The 20,983-nt window shown below is 41.9% G+C and overlaps 1 protein-coding gene across 1 annotated transcript; it reads right to left on the bottom strand.

Annotated features, from left to right (window-relative positions):
• Positions 1-2,675: 2,675 nt before the first annotated feature.
• On the bottom strand, positions 2,676-19,877 carry dkk2 (dickkopf WNT signaling pathway inhibitor 2). The gene is made up of 4 exons (XM_049571210.1): positions 19,305-19,877; positions 7,117-7,267; positions 6,033-6,164; positions 2,676-4,774 (listed from the first exon to the last, which is right to left on the bottom strand). The coding sequence occupies exons 1-4, from the start codon at positions 19,506-19,508 to the stop codon at positions 4,524-4,526; spliced, it is 738 nt and encodes a 245-aa protein (XP_049427167.1). The 5' UTR covers positions 19,509-19,877; the 3' UTR covers positions 2,676-4,523.
• Positions 19,878-20,983: the final 1,106 nt, after the last annotated feature.

The raw sequence follows: 20,983 nt of genomic DNA, 5'->3' as shown, positions 1-20,983 counted from the left end.
ATTAAAAACACATTTCAAAATTATATCTTATGCTCCCACCCCCACAGGTATTGTGAAATGGTTAGGTCCATCTGACAGAGGGGTCATGGTGCGTTCATTTTGTACTCGGAAGTCGGAAATTCCCAGTTCCCAGTTGGAAGTTTAAACTCGAACCCATCCTGAGATCGGATTTCCAACTCAAACTCGGAGCAACCGCATCAACCCCGACTTACGATTTCAAGATGGCTGCCGGTCACATAGTGAGTAAACACTCTGCTAAAGCAATTTTATCTTATTTGTTTTACATTAGGTCAGCCTCATCTGCGGCATTAATCAGTTGGAGTGCATGATGGTTTTGAAGCTGTGTATACTCCGAAAGTGCAAGGGCATCAAAGGCTTTCTTGCGGGCGTCCATGTTTTTTTCCGACTTGTCCACCGTTGTCAACTACAATGCAAAAACTCGAAGGTGACGTCATTCCCACTTCCGACTTCCGTCCTCCGAGTACAAAGCAAACGCACCATCAGATCGTGATTTGATTTTATGATGTAATACCTGCAGTAATTCCATCAGTCAGTGTTTGATTCTACTTTATTGTAATCATTTATTGGAGGGCATTTTTTCTGCAATAAATAAATACATGTGGAAATATGATTAATTGGATTATAATTGCAGGAGGCATAAAATGTTACATAGCGATATGCATAGTGATTTGCACCAATGGGTGTCAATGAGGCGCCCACTTCCCCCTGCCCATATTTCCTAACGAAACAAACCAACCTGGACAAGCAGAGAACTCACAGATGTGAGGTTTTAAAATAATGACCAAACAAGCAGTGGCGTATCACATTTTCTAATAAAAAATCTGTTACATTTAAAATATTATTGTAACTGCTAATTCCCAGTTACTTTTGTGCCATTTATTGTGTTTGTTGAAAAAATATAAACTGAAAACTTAAGCTGCCTCCAAGGAGCGAGTGAGAGCTGCTGCTCAGTGGACAGCTGAGAGGCACAGACCGCAGGGATAAAAAGCAGATCAGCATGTTTTCCACATTTAACCAATGAGTTAAAGTTTTATTTCAGCCAGAGTTGGTGATTGTTGAAACCATGAAATGACTAATTAAATAACTAACGAGACAGTTTTGGTGAGTTTTATTTTGTGTCTGTTGAGTTTGAATGAAGTGTGTTTTACGACGAGTTAACGAGGCAATTAAGCTAACGTTGGTGTTAGTTTAGTGCAAAAGAGAAACATGGGTTGGTGTTGTATTCTTCTGTTTAGTCAAATGACCACAGCAAACAGTTCAATGTCTGTTCCACTCTCATTCTGCTTCTTTGGCTATGGAGCACTGCCAGTGAGCGGGTCCTGCAAATACACATTCCTGCCAGTGAGTTCACATCATTCTATATGTGGCAGTGACACCGAAACACAAAGAAGAAGAAGAGGAGGACTGCTAACGTAGATGTACACAAGCAGGTTCAAACTAATTAGAAGTCTGCTTTTCAAATGTGTTTTGAGGGTGAAAATGCATTCAGTACGTTTTTAAGATCACAAAGATACACACAGTGCTTTTTGGTAAGTAACACTGAATGCAAAAATAACTTTGTGTTTATGAGATAACTTCACAGGGCACCTTTAAAATCTTGAACCAAGTTTCCTGGGGCTTTGATGCTCTTGTAAAAGTTCATGCAAACAAACAGGTGAATAATGCTGCATTCACATGCTCCTTGTATGTTCCCATTTCCTGAGTTGGGAGGTCGTTCTTCCAACTTTGGTGTGTTCATGAACTTTTGTGCAGAGCATTTAAACACAATGTTAGTAGCAGTTTGAAGCTTTATATTACAAAAATAATTTCTTCCAGACTTGTAGCTGCACCAGAACATTCCCAAACACTACAAATAACTTTTCTAACAAATGGAGTTCATTCTACATGGAGTGCAGCTTACACATATTAGCCTTAAATGGAACATTTACCTTCATCCGCCATTCATTTCATTCATTCATTTTCCGTAAACGCTTATGCTGTTGGGGTCACAGGGGGCTGGAGCCTATCCCAGCTGACACTGGGCGAGAGGCAGGGTACACCCTGGACAGGTTGCCAGACTATCACAGGGCTGACACATAGAGACAAACAACCATTCACACTCACATTCACACCTGCAGGCAGTTTAGAGTTATCAATTAACCTGCATGTCTTTGGACTGTGGGAGGAAGCTGGAGTACCCAGAGTAAACCCACGCTGACACAGGGAGAACATGCAAACTCCACCCTGAATTCAGACCAGGAACCCGCTTACTGTGAGGCAACAATGCTAACCACTGCACCACTTAGTTGCCTATTTCTGTTGCTGCATATATGACGTCAACTAGGCATCACGTGAATCAAAATTTCTTTCTGAGTTGTTGTTCTAACTTAAGGGAACGATTTCGTAGTCAGGAACTAATTTTCCCAAATGTTCTTTCACCACATGAATGCAGGGTAAGCTCACTTTTTAAATTTGCAAATTACGTCTGAGAGAAGCCAGACTGTCCTCTAAATTAGTGAATTTTTTTGCTGATTTAATTTCGGTATTCTAAATGTTAACACGATGCACAATGGAGCGTTTTAGCTTTACCACCTGTCTCCCATTACGTAAACTCATGTAACATAAAAAGCAATAACCAGTCCTATGTAACCAGTGATACAAAATACATTCTTTTATTCATTCATCACTGTAAATACACAAAACAAATCAATGCAAAGTATCAACACAAACAATATTTAGTGGGATATAAATCTTGACACCATTTACACACCATTTACACAAACTATTTTGGAACTTAATGTGCTTGCCTCTTGTTTTGCAAATATCCTTCCGATGCATCCAGTCTGTAATATCAGTCAGATCTGTCTATGTCTTTCCCCCTCTGCCTATACACACAACATTTATCATTTCAGCTACATTATTTCGAATCTATCCAGCTGTGCTCGTCCTATTTCATCCCTCATTAATCCGCTCACCTAGATCATTTTTGCTGTAACGCTTAAGATTCATATTTTATTATATGTACATGATATACATGGGTTCTTAAATACATTTTCATTGTTTCCAGTCTATTTACAATATAAGAGCTTATTGATATTTTAAATGGTTACAAAATATGTGTAGTTGATGCTCTAAAAACATCAAAGCAAAAAGAGGCAAATGAGATATTATATTGACTATGTAGGTAACAAGTGGTTGTTTAAGAAGTTGTATCAGGAGGAAAAAAGCATCGCTTCAACTCCAGTACAACAAAACTGCACAGGATTTCATGAAACAGATGATGCAGTCATAGCTGAAAAAATAAACAGGGCTGTGTGCCATCAACGAAATGTTGATTCAAATTGCATTTCTCTTGTAAACATCAGGTTTATGGAGCATTTTTGCAACTCTAATCAATCTTTTCACGTCTTCAATCCTACTGGCTTTGCAAATGGAAAAAACTGCACTTCCATGGTATGCTTGAATCCTGTTCATGTGATTGGAAAAGCAGAAACATTCTCTGGTCTGGTATCGGGACCACTAAGTCTGCAGCGGAGCACTACCTCAGTGCAAACCGTTTTAACCCACACAGTTGTATCACAATAGATTGCAGCTGTATCTGACAGATCAAACGAGCTCTCCACAACGGACACAATACTTTATCTCTCTTCTTGTGGCTGAAAATGGGGCGAGGAGCTAATGTCCCAGATGAAACTCATCACTCTGATGTAAATATTCTTTCATTCTTTGGTTTAAGAGTATTACGCTTCGCACTGAAGTCTCAGGATGCTGTTACACAAGTCAAGCTCCGGAGTGAACAGTGTATGCAATTAGTTCCTCATATGATATGACTGGTATTTTGTGGGTCTGGACATTGTTACTGGTCGTGAATATCTTGCATAGCAACAGCTGAATTCCTTAAAACAAACAGCAAGAAGAGTGAGATATTGAAATTTGAGAGAACAGGTAACAAATTATGGCTGATCCAGAAAAAGTCTTAGAGCTGCTGTGATCCACGAAACAAAAGACATCACACAACAGATCTTTGACTCTGGAGTTTGGTAAAGAGTGCAGTAAAAATATGGCTTGTCTGCAAAGAGTCTATCGGTCTTATTATAAGTTGAAGCCTGATGAGAGACTGCTACGTCTGTTACCTCCATCTATGAAAAGTTCCACGTCTATCACAGCATCTACTGGCTAACTTTGTGGCTCCCTGAATGTCATGAGAACGTGTGAAAAGTTTGTCTGTGAGCAAACACACCAGCTCCTTAATCTCACAAAACCATGAAGTGTGTGTGCATGTGTGTGACGGTGCATGTTTGTATGTGGGTGCAGGGATGGACCACTCACAGCAAACACATAAAAGCAATCCCATTCACTCTCTGCACGCTGAATAGCGAGCTTGGACCCACTCAGTCTTTTCTGTCTCTTGTTAGTCTTTGTCTTTTACTCCTTTTCAATACAGCCACAAACCATCTTTTAAAAATCTTTCCTTGGCAGATGGAGACGGAGGCCTCTATATGCCGACAGCAGCTGCCCCCGCTTCAGATCTTCTGGCACATGTGGAGCCTGGACTTGGATGAGGAGGTGGCGTCTTTCCACACCTTGCAGGAAAGGCCCTTGGCACAGTCACAGCGCTGGAAGATTTCCAAGCCGTGAGAGCCTTTCTTCCTCTGCTTGGTGCACACCTCTCCCTGCCTCAACACCGGCTTGCAGATTTTGGTCCAGAAATGGCGGGCGCAGCAGTAGCCCTCCGAGCAATCGGAGGAGCGCAGGCAAGGGTCGCCTTCGTGCCCTAACAGAGGAAGACGAGAAACAGCGTTGATCAGTGGTGAACAATCCATCTACAAACAGTTTATCAACTTGACATACGTCTGCTGAGAAAAACAGAAACAAATGCTTTATCAGAGACATAAAAGACCTGAATGAAATAATAAATCATCTCTGCGCTTTGCTGTATAGCGCTTAAGTTAAATAAAGCACAGGAAATGTACAATTATTGTTCATTAAGCTGTTATGTTTTCCATACGGATAGGTTTATGCAACCCTCTCTTCACGTCTCAGTTCAGTTTGCATTATGTGTGGCCATGTCAGAGACAAAAGAAAAGCGTAACCCTTCAACATAAATCAAGCAAACAATTTGCTTATTCTGTATTATTAACCATATTGTCCCATCTGGTCTGAGTCTGATATGCTTGGCAGGGTCTTAGCATTGCTCTTATGAATGCATAATTAGTATAATTTAGTCATGCAGGGTTTTTTTGTTTTCAGAAACACTTTTAAATGTGCATCACCTCTTGCCAAAAGCGACTTCATTCAAACCAGTCGCCCTGCACTGCTGACAAAACCACACTTTGCTGATTAGTGATTTCATTTTGAAGTTCCAAGCATCAGCATGATGGACTGCTAAGCCTGACTGCCTGTTCATTGCTTTCACACCACTGATTCCTCTTGGTGGATTTCTCTCAAGCAGCGACTTGCACAAGGCCATTATAATGTAATGATGATGAAGGAGAGGGAGTGAGTCAAGCACAAATAAAAGTGAATGGCCTTATTTATAGCAGCTTCACATTGATTTTAGCGTCCCAGCCTGCCGTCCTGAGGGTGCATTCAGAGTTGAGTAATTTAAGTGTCTCATTAAACGTATTGCTTTATGGATAGGCCCTTACATTGGCTTGAATCAGGTGACACGAGCGCTAAGCAGGGGGCTCAGACAGTTATTAGCTATAATCATGCCAGCTTGCATTCTGTGGTTTTCACTTGTGTATCACTGTCAATGAAAGTGTTTGTATGGCTTTATGTAGGTGCAGAAACAGCGGGGGCATTGTGGTTTCTTCGAGGCTCCCCATGCTGTGCTTTGGGCTCACAGACACTGACATTTGAGCAGCGGGGTAATTATCAACATAGTTTGTGGACTGGCATCACCCATGAACTCTGTAGGACATGCAGACGGTGAACAACAGAAAGATTCAGCCATCGACGGCAGAAAAGATGACGGTGTTCAGGCTTTCCATTGGACATGTTTCAAACATAACATCAGATATAGGTCTCACCTTTAAGAGAATGCTTAGCATGTGCCTTCCCGCTCTTCCTCCAGCTGTGGTCTTTGGTGGAGAGTTTGTTATGCTCGTCTAAAGCCGAGATGTGAGGTGAGAGCACGCTCTCAGAGATAGGCACACAAATAACTGCAGGCAGAAAAGGAGGGGAAAAAAGAAAGGTCAGAGAAGACAGCTCTGCTAACTTTGTCAAGAAACTACATGAGAGATATTTCAACCTAGCAGCATGATTGCTAAATTAGGCTTTAAAATCACCAGCAAAGCCATGGATATGTTGCATTAGCACGTTATTATGTAGCGCATACATTGACACAGTTACGGTGGTTAACATGTGGTTAGGTTTAGGCACAAAAAACACTTGGTTATGTTTAAGAAAAGATCATTTTTTGCCTTAAAATACCCCATATTGGTGGGGCACAATCCAGGCAGGAAAAGCAGCCATGTCTTGGGAAAAATACAACCACTTTTCATGCCTACGAAGCAGCTGGAAACACAGCAATGACTCGCTAAATTTTAACCAGTTTGGTTGTTTGTTGATCCTGAAAACTGGTCTGCAGCTTGGCAGGCATCTCAACCAGATGACAAAGTCAGCTCATATACTACATCACTTTAGAAATGTTGATATGATACACATGAAATGTATTGGTGGCTTGCAGAAACATACAGTGCCAACATTTTCCCCTGGCGACTAGGCTGTGTCAGGAGAACTAACTGCAGCTCTGCTGGTCAGCTGCGTCAACAAAGAGCGATTTTATTGTCCTTCAAAATTTCTAATGGATGAAACAAAACCTTCCAAAATGTGACCAGTGATTCCCAACCTCTGGGCATCAACTGAATACAGTTATCAACTCAAATTCAGGTCTCTGTCTCAAAGCATGTGCTCAACATTATTTAAATGTATTGGCTCCCTCTCCAAGTCTCTGGGCTATATACCATGGTACTGCTTGTTCTGTGACCTGGAACGAGTCACTTTTTCCAGAATATCTGCATAAGACAAGAAATCAAATTTCGGAATCGTACCCTGCAGTCACAACAAAACCGAAACTGACGTGCAGTGAAATTGTGTGTGTCGGGCACGTACAGTTACTGCAGCGGTTCCCAGGACAGCACATGGCATCTCGATGGCAGCGCTTCTTCCTCCTGCGGCAGGTGAGGCACCGAGAGGGAGCCTGTTGAGGGCTGTGGCAGTAGCTTCCCACGCTGCACTCCTTGTCGTTGCTGCATGGATACACCTGCAGAGGAAAAAGATACATTTACTCAATCAGTTTATTTGGTTTATTACAGAACTCACATTTTGCAAGCACATATTTATCTTAAGAGAAGTTTAATGAAGCTCTTCTGAATTTAAAAACACTTTGTGGGAACATGTGGTACCTGGCATGACTTATCGTGGATGAGGTGGCATTCTCAACCAAGCTACAGTGAGAATCAAGCTCTTACGTGAATTGATACCAATGTGGTTGCAGTTGCATTGCCTACCTGTTCAGATTATGTCAAAGGTGCATGTCACAAGCTGGTTTATTTTTGTGGCTTTACAGTGCCAAGCATGAGCAGCTCTTACTCAAAGCTTAGTTATCCTAGTGAATAAGAAAATGCTGCCTCTGACATATTTGCCTACGGGTGATAAAACAATATGAAACACACACACACACACACACACACACATACACATATGTCTTTGGTATAAGTAACAAATTCCCTTGGTTACATCATTCAGACTGACCACTATGACTATGGCCCGTAACCACATTGATTCAGTCAAGCTCTGCAGTTGGGCAGTGGCTTATTTTTGGGATGGAGAAACCATTGTGTTTCTCTTTTGCGAAATGAATTTGATTATATGGGGCATATACTATTTGATGGTGGTGTGCGATCGCCCACACAGGGACTGCAGCTATGTTGACAATATTTTAACCAGATTACCATTCTCCCATTGTTTAGAAGAAGGCCCATTGTGGATACAGCAAACCCTGAGTTACCCCAACCCAACACAGTAACTGCATTCCATCTAATTCCACTCCATGAGCCACTGTTGCACCATGCACCTCAGGTTGCAATATTAAAATTGCTGTGGTTAACAACCAGCATGAAACCCATGTTATGCTCAGTTTACAGGCCTTTGGAGAGACTCTTCCCCAAGAAAGTCAGAGGGCCCAATCAGAATTTGGGTTGGACCAAATACGGGACCAGAGGAAGACCCAACTAGAACTTAAATGCAATCCATCATGTAAGAAAATTGCACATTTTACTTTAATAGCATTACATTTTGTAGAGAAGGTAGCAGGCAGAAACCTCTGGGGCTGAAAAACGAAGCCAACATGGAAGTGCCAAAAACTGCAGTTAGCTGAATGGCTGGCCAAAGCTGGATCCAGAAGCAAGTCAATCCCCGTAGACCCTCATGTTAAAATGCACAACATTACAGCAGATGTAAACATGTTTACAGCCTGGTACAAAAACAGTTTTGGTCTCTAAAGCTCATCTTAACATTTTTGCCAACTGTACAGAGAATGAATTTTTTTATAACTAACCCATTTACATTTTATTAAGGCTAAAAGTATGCTTCTCTGTCAGATCCACCCTTTACTCCTCCACAGCGCCAGCCTCTTGCCCAAATCTTCCCAGCTGGCATTTGTGTGCGCGGCCCATATGGGTAGTAAATGGGCTGAAGAAATGGCCCTATATAGGACTGTCCATGGGATCCATATTGGTCCAGTGTCTATTGCCCACATTGATGGTTTTACCCCAGTAGGCCCCACATGGTTATGCTAGGGCTACCTGGGTACCATATGGGTATAGGCCCAAAATGGGTATCTTATCTTGGGCCCGCTTGGGAAAATCCGCAATTGGAGTGGGGCCAATATGGAACCCATGAACAATCCCATATAGGGCCCATTTTTCAGCCCATTTACTACCCACTTGGGCCCCACATACGAATGTCTAGATGGCTGGATGGTCACTTCTGGCTCCAAAGAACCAATTGTTGACATCCCGGTAGCTATGTCCATTATTTTTACAGTCTATAGAAGGCAGTCGATCTCAGAAAATGTAATGAGAGGCTATTTTATTCGTATTTGTATAGTTCATATTCATCACTGTTTCAAGAGAGACATATTACTTCCTATGCTGAGGGACACCTGGTAACAGAAGCTTTGGCCATCCCAATCTTTTTGTATCTAATCAAAGGTTTACTGGCTCTTTACTTTTTGTTAAGTGTTCGAGAGCTACAAGTTGTATAAGCAGTTCTTGACCTTTTTGGCCTTGTCTACTCAAGCACTCAAAGGAGCTGCATGTGTCTCTGTTTCTGTGTGAAAGAGTAAGGTGTCACAAAAACATGTAATTGAGACCGAGCTGTGGGATTCAGGCCTCTGCTCTCAGTTCCCAGTAAACATGGAGAGTAAACATGTCAGTCAGTATAATACTGCTTGTTTACTGTGTGCTAAGGGTGAGAACTGCGACCATTGTTCTGCTTGACTGCCTCTACAAGTAATGGTAACTGAACTTCATTTCTCCATCTCTTGGCTGAACAGCTCTGGGACCCATATGCAAATGTTAACCTGAATATTGCAATAAAGATAAACTTTTAAAGACAAGTCTGCTCTTTGAGAATTCATCTCTAAACTGCTACCACAAACTATCACTGGTCGTGGAAACAGACAGTGTTGTTAAGATGTACAAATGGAATTTTTGATGTTTTGGACATCAGTGAATGAATGAATAATCTTGTGGTCTTGTTCTTTGGTGCTCTATTGTGTTATAGTTGATGTCTTGATCTGCTCTGTATTTTATTGTTGGGTTCTGAGTTTGTGTTACACTGTCATATGTTATTGAGTTTTATATATTTACGCCCATCTAGGGACGGGCTTTGCCAATTATCTTACACTATAAATGTTGTAATGTGTGGCATCATTTTGTGCTACATACTGTACAAATAAACATTAGATAAATACTGAATAAAGCCAGAAGCCATTCACTTTAGGTGGTGGCAGAAGTCTCAGAAAAAAAATTACCCCAAACCCTATGCATGGCCAGATACCTTTGGGGGGTAAGTAGGGAAATATGTTAGTTGTTTGCTTTGGGTGAACTGACTACAATCTGTGGTCCCTCTGTGTCCAATTTTAGAGGACAACATGTTGGAGGGATTAACATGTCTCTCACTGGTGTGGTCATTTGTTTCGGGTCCCAGACAATAGAGCTATTAGAATTTCCAAACCAAGAGAAACCACTTCAGCTTCTCTCAATTTCTCTCAGTGTTCAGAGGCTTAATGAGTCTACGGACATAATTGAGGGGTAATTACTGTAGCTAATCATACTCCTTCATAGTCAATTTGGCATTGTTTTTGCTTTAGTATTTCTCGTGTTTACACTGAGAGGTTGAGACATATTCTGTTGTCCAGAAAAGCACGCGGAGAACCTTAAAGTCTTTTCCGTAAGTGCACTGAAATGACCACCTTAACAAACATAACATCCACTCTCTGCAGCACCGAGAAGTACAATTAAAGACAAGCTCACTTTTTCCATAACAAGTTTGTGCACCAATGGGAAGGTTTCCTGGAAGTTGATATAATTCCCTACACATGCAAGTCCTGTCCCCGTTAGAACTGGAGCAGGAGCAACAGAGTTTGTCGTAAATTGTTTCCCAGTTCAAATGAATTCCTTGGTTAAATGAAATAATGTCATCTGCACTGAGCTCATCAAGGGAGAGGAACATTTAAGAGACATAAAACAGGTTAGGTCACTGTGTTTCTCCGGTTGCTGCACAGCTTTATCGTATTTTAAGCCATTCAGTTTAATTTTAAGGTATTTTTATTACTACGGATGGACGTTTGCACAATAAAACACCTTATCAAATAGGCAGATCATTAACAATGAGCAGGATATGGATTCTGGCTGTGTAAATTATGTCCAGTGTAGACCGACATTAGAACAACATGTTTGACTGGCACACCACCACCGGCACCACAACCACATTTAGCTGGCACTGCACTGACAGATCTGATTTAGTGTGGCTTACCACTGACAAACATGGAACAATAAACATGAGAAAGAACAAGAAAGAGGTTAAATCAGAGTAAAATCATTATAGCCACAATAAATAGCAAGCTGAGGAATAAAGGTCAGCGGAGAAGGGGGCTGCCCTGCTCTAAACGAATGGGCAAACATGAATGCACACCACATGTTGAAATGAACTCTCAACAATATCAATATTTCAGCACATTAGAAGTTGTTGCTCGACGTGCTTGTGCTTCAGAAAGTGAATAAGATTAAACTCACTGGACAGATGCCATGCTGACTTTCTCAGGCTGGAAACACATGGAGGCAATGATACAGGCACAGGAAAAATGAGCAGAAATATTAAACCGAATCCATCATGGTGACAGATTCCCATAGTGCAGATGCTTAATGTGCTGATGAAAGTAACAAAGCCCTGATGTTTGATGGATTCTAAATATTTCTTAATTACTGCTGCGTTCAAAGCTGCTCTCAAAGGCCTTGTTTCAAAGGGGACACTCCACCAGTTGCGCACATGAAGAAAAGTTACTCATCGTTTTTCAGCAGTTGTACGTATGTTGTGTTCTATAGTTGTGGAGAAGCGTTAAAAAACCTGGCAAATAACCTTGATGATGTCACTGAGGTTATTTGGCTGTTTGGAGAATTCTTCTAACAGAGAGCTTACATATTTAAAAAAAACTGGAGACTTGAAAGACAGGCGTTTGCCAGGCAGGTAAGTTCTATTATTGTATAGATGCCATTGAGTTGCATTATGGGAAGTGTAGGATCCAGTATTTTGACCATTATTTTTTAAGCTCTCCCTCATAAGTCCCCCAACTTTAGGGAATTGTTATATGAAATTACAGGAGTAGCTTTCAATATGGGCTCCTCTTTCACACAAAAATAAATAGCAATAATCATCATCATCATCATCATCATCATCCTAAAGGAATAGTTTGAGATTTTGGCTTTCTTGAAGAGAAATAGATGAGAACATTGATACCACTCTCACGTTTGTGCATTAAGGATGGAGCTAGAGCCAGGAGCCAATTAGCCTAGCTTAGCATAACGACTGGAGGCAGCCAAGCAAACAGCTGGCCTGGCTATGTCCTCAAAAAACATGCCCAACAGCACCTCCAAGGCTGGGAAATATGGAGAAAACCAAATATAACTTTATTATTTACTTTATATTATTTTATTTTTACCAAATACCTTGATACTGGTATTGCCACGATATTGTAAGGTTGACTATGGGTGCTTTCACCAAATATTTACACAGTGAGATTTTTGATAAATAATGATCCATAATGTCGATGTAATGATTAGGTGGGTGAAGGCAAATAACATAAAATTACATCACATTACTGTAATGGAGCCGTTTAAAACCAGGAAAAGACAACACTGAAGATAGATATGACAAATCCAAAATCTAAGAGGAAATCTAGTCTCATATCACTATAATATTCTCCCATAAATTTAAATGAGTGAAGTGAATCTAGGCTGCTGCAGTGGGGGCTACAAAAAAAAAAATGCAACAGCCTGCAGCAATAAGTTGACACAGAATCAACTTTTGGAGAAATGCAACTCGACCTAAACAGCGATCAGACCAGAAGGTGCCTCCAGACTACGAGAGCAAGTAGGCTCATACGTCGACAGACTTCCGATTGTTAAATGTTATAGTGAGTTAAAGCAATACCAAAGTGTGTATTAACAGCTTGTGTGTACTATCCTATAAATTAGAGCACTTGCTTTGTTTGTGTGTGCATGTATCTTTGGTAGCAGTAAAGATACTGCTGTATGCTAGTGCTAATGTAAAGAGTTCTACAGATATTTTCAGCCAACATTCAAAAACTCACCAAAGACAAGCACTCGCTGTCATGGACATTTGCTTTCTATAGTTGGTCTCCACCCTCCACTCACCCACAAATGGGCCATGTAAGTAACACTTGCACAGCGCCACACAACCCTGCGGCTAATTGTGGCAACACCTGATTTGGGGTGAATGAAGCTCACTATCTCAATAATGACTGTAATGATTTTGTCCTTTGCTTAATCTATTGATAAACAGAAATATCAAGACATGAATTTGTGGGCTCAGAGGAAGTTTGTGTAACTATATCTTGGTGGTGTCACTGTGACGACAAGAGTCACAGCTCCTTCCATTTCTGTTTTTGTGTTCAGATTAAACAAACAGGAAATAACAGGTTCATTAGTGAGCTGTGGTTGCTGTCTTTTGGAACATTGGAAAAGACACACTAGCTCTCTATGCTAAGCTAAGCTAATTCTAAGACTGAGCCATTCAAGAAGTGTCAACCTTCTCATCAAATTCTCAACAAGAAAGTAAAACTCAAAAATCCATTTAACAAGTTTTCAATTGCTTCTAACCACATCTCACACTCTTCTGCAGCTGGTAGACTTTGCTCCACTGAGAAAGACTATTAGAATTTAAGCCACGATTTTTTTTGGCAAACTACTACTTCCAAAGTCGACACTGAACTTTCAACCTCATCAGGGGGCCTATTTTTGTGTCAGCTGCTCTATCAGAGAAGCATGTTCATTGCCATGGACTATTGGTATAATCACAGCTGAGGAGGGAAATATGCTGGAAATATGGTCTGTAGAGAAGTTCAAGAAAGTGCAGTGGGAGTTTTTTTCCCCTGACATGAAAAATGCGCTGTTATCTAAATATGAAGACAAATGGGCCCGGCCACGTGCAGTCATACTTCATACTACCTGCTCTGATTCCTGTCTGTCTCCCTGGCCAGCAGGCTTGGATCGATTACAGTGCATAGTGCATATGGATGGGGGTGGGGAGCGGGGTAGAAGAAGAAGTAGAAGAAGAAGAAGCACGGGGCTCACCTCTTCCATCACAGCTCAAACCGCAAGACAGCCCTTTGAAACCCAATGATACAAGGCTGACCCCCAAATCACGACTGATAATCTCACCTTATCTTGTCATGTTTTAAAACGCCTCATTCGCAACTTCTGAGGGATGGGGCTTCATTTGGATGCATTGCATTTATCTCACATCTTTTTTTTCCTGTCGCTCCCTTATTTTTCCCTCGACAGCCTCCGCACATAAAAGCGCAGCCTTGGATCCTGCGCAGGAAGTGGGTTGAAAACTGTGTACTCTCCAGCCTCTCTTGGTATGCTGGTGAGACGATAAAGGAAGAGACAGACAGAGAGCCATAAGGGAAGCCCCCGGCTCTGTCTCGTGCTACTCTCGTGCTGGTAAAGCGCTGTGGCTTTGAAGAGGAACCTTAAATGTGCAGGAGCAACAATCTACAAGGGATTTACTGCCGGATACACAGGGCTTTGAACCCCCCCCCCATCCCCCGGTCTTTGGGTCCCTTATTTACCTCTATAGAGTCATTCCAAAGCACTGATATAATTCGATGGAAGTGCCCTGTAACGCACAGAAATAACAAAGTAAAGCTCTTCTCCTTGGTTTGTGTCTGAGGGTTTAAGATTTGGGGACTGTACGAAAAGTATTGGGATGGTGAGAGATGTCAAACCTTAACTGAACAAACAAAAAAAAAACAATAAAGGCCCTTTCTGGCGTTATTAATGCCTTCTTTGAACTCTATCATTAACTCAAACTGCAACGCCCATCGCACAACAATCCAAAAATAATTTAACAGCTTTAAATAGGGGCATTTTTACGTTACAGAATACCCTCCCAAATACAACAACGTCAGCTGTTTCACCAAATGCCACAAAACTACATGTCACAACAATTATGACAGGAGCAACTGAGGAAGTAAGGTTATTATAGAGCGACACAGTTCACGTTGAGAGGAGGTCGAGTTGGACGGATGGGTCAAAAAACATAGGACTTTGACGTGTGAGACCATTGGTCATTTCCTGTTTCCACTGGACGGTTCCTTGGGGGTTTTTTGTTTGTTTTTTCCAAACATAACCATGATCATTCCCTCGCCTTAATCACGAGTTTATTGTTGTAACCATGAGGACAAAAGTCCTCGAACCTCAACAAAATAGTAATTTTAACCCAAACCTTTGTGATGCAAGTTGACACAATAAGCACATCGCGAAAGACTGCTTCCTCTCTCTCGCTCTTTACACTATGTCCATTGCTCTCAGCGTCAGTTATTGTCACAGATGGTTTTACATTGGAGTTAGCTGATGGGCTGTTGTATCTCATAAAGACACTGAAGGCTGCCTTAAGCGTCAATAACATACGTAGACATATTTGACGCCCTGGTAATGAGAATGGGCTATTTTTGTTTTATTCAATGAAAGAATCTTGGATATAATTTACTTATACCTCTTAATTCAACCCGCAATTTGTTATATTTTAGCAGTACAGTGAAAGCAGCAGAAAGACGAAGAAGAAAGAATTTTGATTTTCAAGGTCATCGCATCACATACTTTGCCTCATATAGTACTGCCTTACTTCAGCCAAAAGAACAATCACAATACCCTACCCCCTTTCTGACTCCCTCTCCCACCCTATTCATTTTCATACAGTCCCTTACTGTCTGCAGTGGAGACACTGCCTCAGTAAAAACAGCAGTTCATACTTGCAGTTCTTCCATTGTTTTTGTCTGAGTCAGATCTTATCTAAAGGACCTCTCCACATACTTGGTACCCATCCATACTTCTTGGGCTCTATGTCGTGATTGCACTTGACCTTCAGAAATCAGGCATGTAACCTGAAACTGTGAATGGTGTTAATGAGTGGCAGGGGCCTTACAGAGTCAAATAAACGATGTCACTGAATAAACAAACTTCATATGCCCTGAAAGCACAGACAGCCGGTATCAGATAACATAGGGATGGCTGCACACAAGTCACTCGTACAAATCATGTCTTCAAACACACAGCTTGGCGTCTTTCATCACTCAAAACACATGTGTTTATGGGCATGTCCCTTTGAATACAAAGTCTCCAAAAACTAGACCTTCCTTAAGTTAAGTATACATCCTGGGTTGATCTTATTCATCGGACACGAAAAGAGGCACACAGTCAGCGTGCATGACTGCTCCCTTCAAAGGCTATCAAAGGAAAGAGGAAAAGCTCTTGATGGTAATCTGGGAGGTGTGCTCCTCTCAAAGGTGTAATCCTGTGGAATGAGAGGTGCAAGGGTCTCCTCTCTCATTAACAGGTCCAATTTCAGTGAAGGAGGTTTCCACAGGAGACCCCTAACAGCTCCAGTGCAGGGCCCTCACAGCGCCCAGGGGACCCACAGACTGGAAAGGCCACAAGACAAGAGAAGCACAAACTGAGCCAAGCGCTAACAAGCAGTCACACCTCTTTTCTCAGCTCATTAGGATCACTAAGCGTTCATTTTGGGTTAGAGAGGGGGTGAGAAAGAGAAAGGACGTGGCTCTACTTTTATAGGCCGAGCCCTCAGAGATCGCTTGTTAAAGTAATCTCTGTGTTGAATTAAATAAAGCAACTAGTTAGGGTGGACTGACCGGCCGCTGAAGTTTTACAGACACGTACCGCATGAATGCCGCCACGCTGTCGGTTCCCTTGTGGGTTCAGAGGTTACAGTGGTGAGCACTGCCTGCCCATGCTATCCATTTCTGTTGGTTCCCTTCCAAGGAGCCAACTGTGCCACCCACGAGCGTCGGCTGTCAAGGTCTAAGAGGCGTACATTTTGGTTTTGTCAGTTTCACTCCAGTCAGTCTGATGGGAAGAGGGTGAGACAACGGGGGAAACTCTCAGCAGTTTGCCCCGGCTGAACGCCAAGGGATAGCCAAAACCTGACCCTGGTTTGAGTGTGATTAATGTAACTCTTATCGCCAAACGTTGTCAGCAGCTACAGGAAATAAAAGCACATTAAGCTGTCAAATAACCCAGAGGCTTTGAGCAGCGTTTCTAATCTGATGGATAAAACACCAAATTACACCCTTGTTTCCTGCTGCTGCGGCTCGTCTCCACGGGGCGGCTGGACTCTCTCCCTTGATAATTTGCTACATTTGAAAATAAGCCACTGAGGGCGATTTTAAGGAGATTTCTTGTTATTGTAATCTTTAACTGTGAGAAACAGAGCTGCTTCACACCATGGAGAAATGTTCTGTGTTGGACTAAGGTAGGCAAAAAAGAAGAAGAGTTTTAAAAATGACCGTGGTGGTGAATTATTGAGATTCTCACTCACAAAACTGGCAATGCTCACAATCGCTCACATCCTGAACCTACTGCAGATTCTTCAGAGGTGTTAAAAATCTGCCAACGATTCCTCACCAACTGTAACAAACTCAACAGCATGACGTCTTGACCATAAATCTTCTTATAGGAAATCAGCTCTGAGGTTTTCCTAACATGCAGATGCCAGAGGAGAATTTGAGTTGATGCATGCCCATTTTTTTCCAAACTTACACCCAAGCCTTAATCAGCAGTAATTCACTCCACGAATGCAGACAGAGGTGAAAATATTTTGGGGTGCCTGGTGTGAACCACTTCAGAGAGAAAATGACTCAGTAACGTGCTGTTTTGTGCTCTGCAACCTGTTTCAAGGCATTTATTATAATCAAAAAATCCAAGGTAGAGTAATTGCAGTTGTACCCTCCCTGTGATCACTCCAAGACTAAATATATGCCACACTTTGCCATTACAGCCTCATGAAGAGAGCAGACTTGTTATCTTTGATTTATTCTGCTCATAAATGGCCACTGTATGATGAGATGCAGAAGGTCAGTGCAGTTTGCCTGCCAGCTTCAAGCCGCATATCTGGCTGAAGCTGAGCTGCGGCTGTTACTTTACAACTCTGGAAAACCTCCTGGCAGCCAGCACACACACACACACACACACACATACACACACATCTACCCCCTCCTGCCATAATGTTATTAGCAATCTTCATTTGGACACACTACACCATGACATTTACTTTTTTACTGACAGTATGGTGGTCTCTGCACACATCATATTGTTTCCCCCCAGTCCACTCTTCCAAACCGCTCCACATTATTGCAATGGCAAAGATGTAAGCAGGCGTTCAAATTGAGGTCTGGCAGGGTTGCTTGAGGTTGGATCTCCACACTCCGCAGAGGAGAGAAAGTGGCTTTTCTGTAATTTCTGCTGCCTGAGCTGGATGTCAGAGCGCTGCTCTCAGCACTACGCGCTTCACAGATATCCAACACTGTCACTGCTGCTGCAAGTGATATTACAGACAGCTGAGCAGGCCAAATGTAAACATAAGTCGGTGTTAAATCTAGAGGGCGAGGAGGGAAAAACTGCTGTAGAAGTAAGGACAAGAGTAATCAGCTGTTTCAGTGAGCTGGTGAGCAGCGTCTGTCTGCTGTGAGGGACGTGATGGAGATGTGGCAGTGCCATCTGCTGCTCAAAAAGATACTCTGAGTTCAATATAATCCTGCATGTGTAATTAAAATTTAGTGGTAATCTCTCCAGGAGATGATGGTCTGCTGGCTTCGTCAGTTTTTTTCTGTTTGACTGATGTGTCATGTTTTTTTTGCCACATCAGTATCAGTTTTCCTCTTCATGAAAAAATAAATCATCAGAAATAATTTGGTATAAGGGAAACTTTGCTTTCCTGGCCAAGCTCTAATTCCTCACTTTATAAAATCACTCATAATGTTCACAACTTCTTTTTTGTTTTTTTTACATTTACCAGAATGAAACCATGCCAAATCTTTAACATTTTTTGATCTCACAGCTCGCTGTCAAACTACAGTAACATGGCACTTTGTTGAAACAGCAGGAATTGATAACTCTTTGAGTGGGTATTAAGTGGTCGGTAAGAGTATCCCTCAGAGGCCCCACAGTAAGAATCTCATAATCCCAGCGAGCGTCTGGACCACTTTAATGACACTAAGACCCAGACAGAAAATTACCCCAAGTGTTAACTTTTTCTCACATTTCTGCTGGCATTAATGATTTACTGTGGAAGTGCGCTGCACCCGACTGTGGCGTCAGGTCTGAAAGGCAATTAGGGTTTATGAGGGGTCCAATCCCTGCAATTTCCAATAACGATTCACACGTGAGAGAGCTCTTTCAAGGCGTAGGGCTATTTTACGTGTACACCTCAGGATACTCCGCAGGCGCAGTTTGGTGCGGAGACGTGCCGCACAATTACGCACGCTTATCCGTATCAAAGGCACACTCATAATGTGATTTAAATGAAGAAAAAGTGTTATTCCTTACCATATGAGAATAACACCACTTTTGGAATCGACAAGTTATTATTACCACTAATTCCACTGGCTCATAATCCCCCTACCCAATTTCAGGCTGTGCGTAAATGTAGGTCTGGCATACCCATACATCCCCACATTATTAACTGAATAAAATTACCTGCGCAAGGATGTTATATTTCTTGGTGATCCCGGCGTGGACAGTGGCTGTGCGGTTTGTAGCGGGTGTAGTTGTCTCTTCCGATAGAGCTGGTTTGATTAAGTTCGCTTTCGGGCGCGCCTCTGGTATCTGGGATGTCCCCGTCTTCAGTGTAGCGACGAGAAACATCACAACACAGCATCTATTCCAAGTTAAGATGAGCATCCTTAAAAAAATATTGAAATATCAAAAAGAAAAAGAAAAACTCTTGTACAATCTGAACTTTCAGCCTCAAAAATGAAGTTTCTCAGTAAGAGGTGTGCGCCCTGTCAGTGTCCATGCGTCACGCTCGCCCGTCTGCAATACAGAGAGGAGTGACGAGGCCAAGTTTTTGCTCCTGAAAATCAGATATTTAGAAGAATGACTGCCATCGACACAGTTATCTGAGGAAAAAGAAAAAACAGAGAGAGCCCAGTGTAGAAGGGAAACAATGGAGAAATTAATCTGTTAAAATGCTGATGCTCTGCAGGATCAGAGAGAAACCTGACAAGAGGGTTCCTCTGTGTCTCTGTCTGGCTGTGAGTGAGCACTTAGTCCTGCAGCCGGGTGTTTTATGATCTCGGATACTTTCTTTTTATAGGATTCTAATGAGTTTGCTTCCTCCGCCCCTATTCACAACTGACAAAGAATGAAACTGATCTGTGTGCGGCACTGCTGCTTGCACATTGTCGTCTCGACACCGGCACCAGGAGCCCCGTTGGGAAAAAGCTATAAAATTATACACTGTGTATTTTAACTGGGCGCTTGACCCTTTTTACTGCAAGGCGGTTGGGCGCGTAGGAAACGGGAAAAACAGTCAGACCTGAGCTGCTTTAAGGAGGGTTTGTAGGGAAGGTGGAAGGTTTTCCGTGGTCACATTAATGGATTTGTGTTTCTAGGGAATTGTTACCTGTGTGCGTAAAAATGAAAAATCTAAATGTCACACTCAGGCTATCTCAAAAGCAAAACGCCTCATTATTTAGAAGCATGTCCCTGAAACGATGTACTGACTAATATGAAATGTAAATAAGCAGGAGGCGGTTCAGGGTCCATTTAACCAGCATTCCAGAATAAAAAAAACTATCTGATAACCATTGTTTTCCCTCTGGAAAGGCATCCCTCATGATGCAAGGAATGCCAATGGTGATAAAGTTAGTGATATAAGTATTATAGAGACTCCTTTGTTTGATTCTTAGTATCAGGATAAGTTATATTCATGTTGGTTAGATAATAGGCCGACATGTGGAGGTACAATGAGCTCTTTCAGTTTCAGGCAGGTAAAGTCTATGATTTTGGAAGAATAATGCATGTACAGGGACACACTGGAGATAATTCATTTTGGTGATGTTATCAGGTTTTAAACTCCAAATTTTTGCAAATGTATGCCTTCAGCTGCCTTTGTTGTTGTGAAAGGTGTGACTTCAAATATTGCCGAAACATCCATCAAATGTGCTGTCAGTGAATTAACACCATGACTCCTTTCCACTGAAAATGGAAAGTATGATGCACAAATAGAAACCACAGTGGATGGAGATCAAGCACAAAGTCATCTTATCAATGTGAAAAAATAAGCAGCCAGTCATCAAAACCATCTTTCCCACAATGGCTTTATGACTCTATGCCTAATAATGCTTTAGTCTTCACACGAGTTGGAACTATCT

The sequence above is a fragment of the Epinephelus fuscoguttatus genome, linkage group LG3, assembly GCF_011397635.1.
Source record: "Epinephelus fuscoguttatus linkage group LG3, E.fuscoguttatus.final_Chr_v1".
NCBI lineage: Eukaryota > Metazoa > Chordata > Actinopteri > Perciformes > Serranidae > Epinephelus > Epinephelus fuscoguttatus.
The sequence above is the reverse complement of the archived record's forward strand: the minus strand, read 5'-3'. Positions and strand labels throughout refer to the sequence as shown.

Bases quoted from the DNA above. Each gene is read 5' to 3' on its own strand.
- dkk2 (XM_049571210.1), bottom strand. From the start codon at position 19,508: ATGCTCATCTTAACTTGGAATAGATGCTGTGTTGTGATGTTTCTCGTC. The intron at 6,165-7,116 runs GTACGTGCCCGA...TTCTGCCTGCAG, and splicing joins TGGGAACCGCTGCAGTAACT to TTATTTGTGTGCCTATCTCT. The intron at 4,775-6,032 runs GTGAGACCTATA...TTCCTCTGTTAG, and splicing joins TGCTAAGCATTCTCTTAAAG to GGCACGAAGGCGACCCTTGC.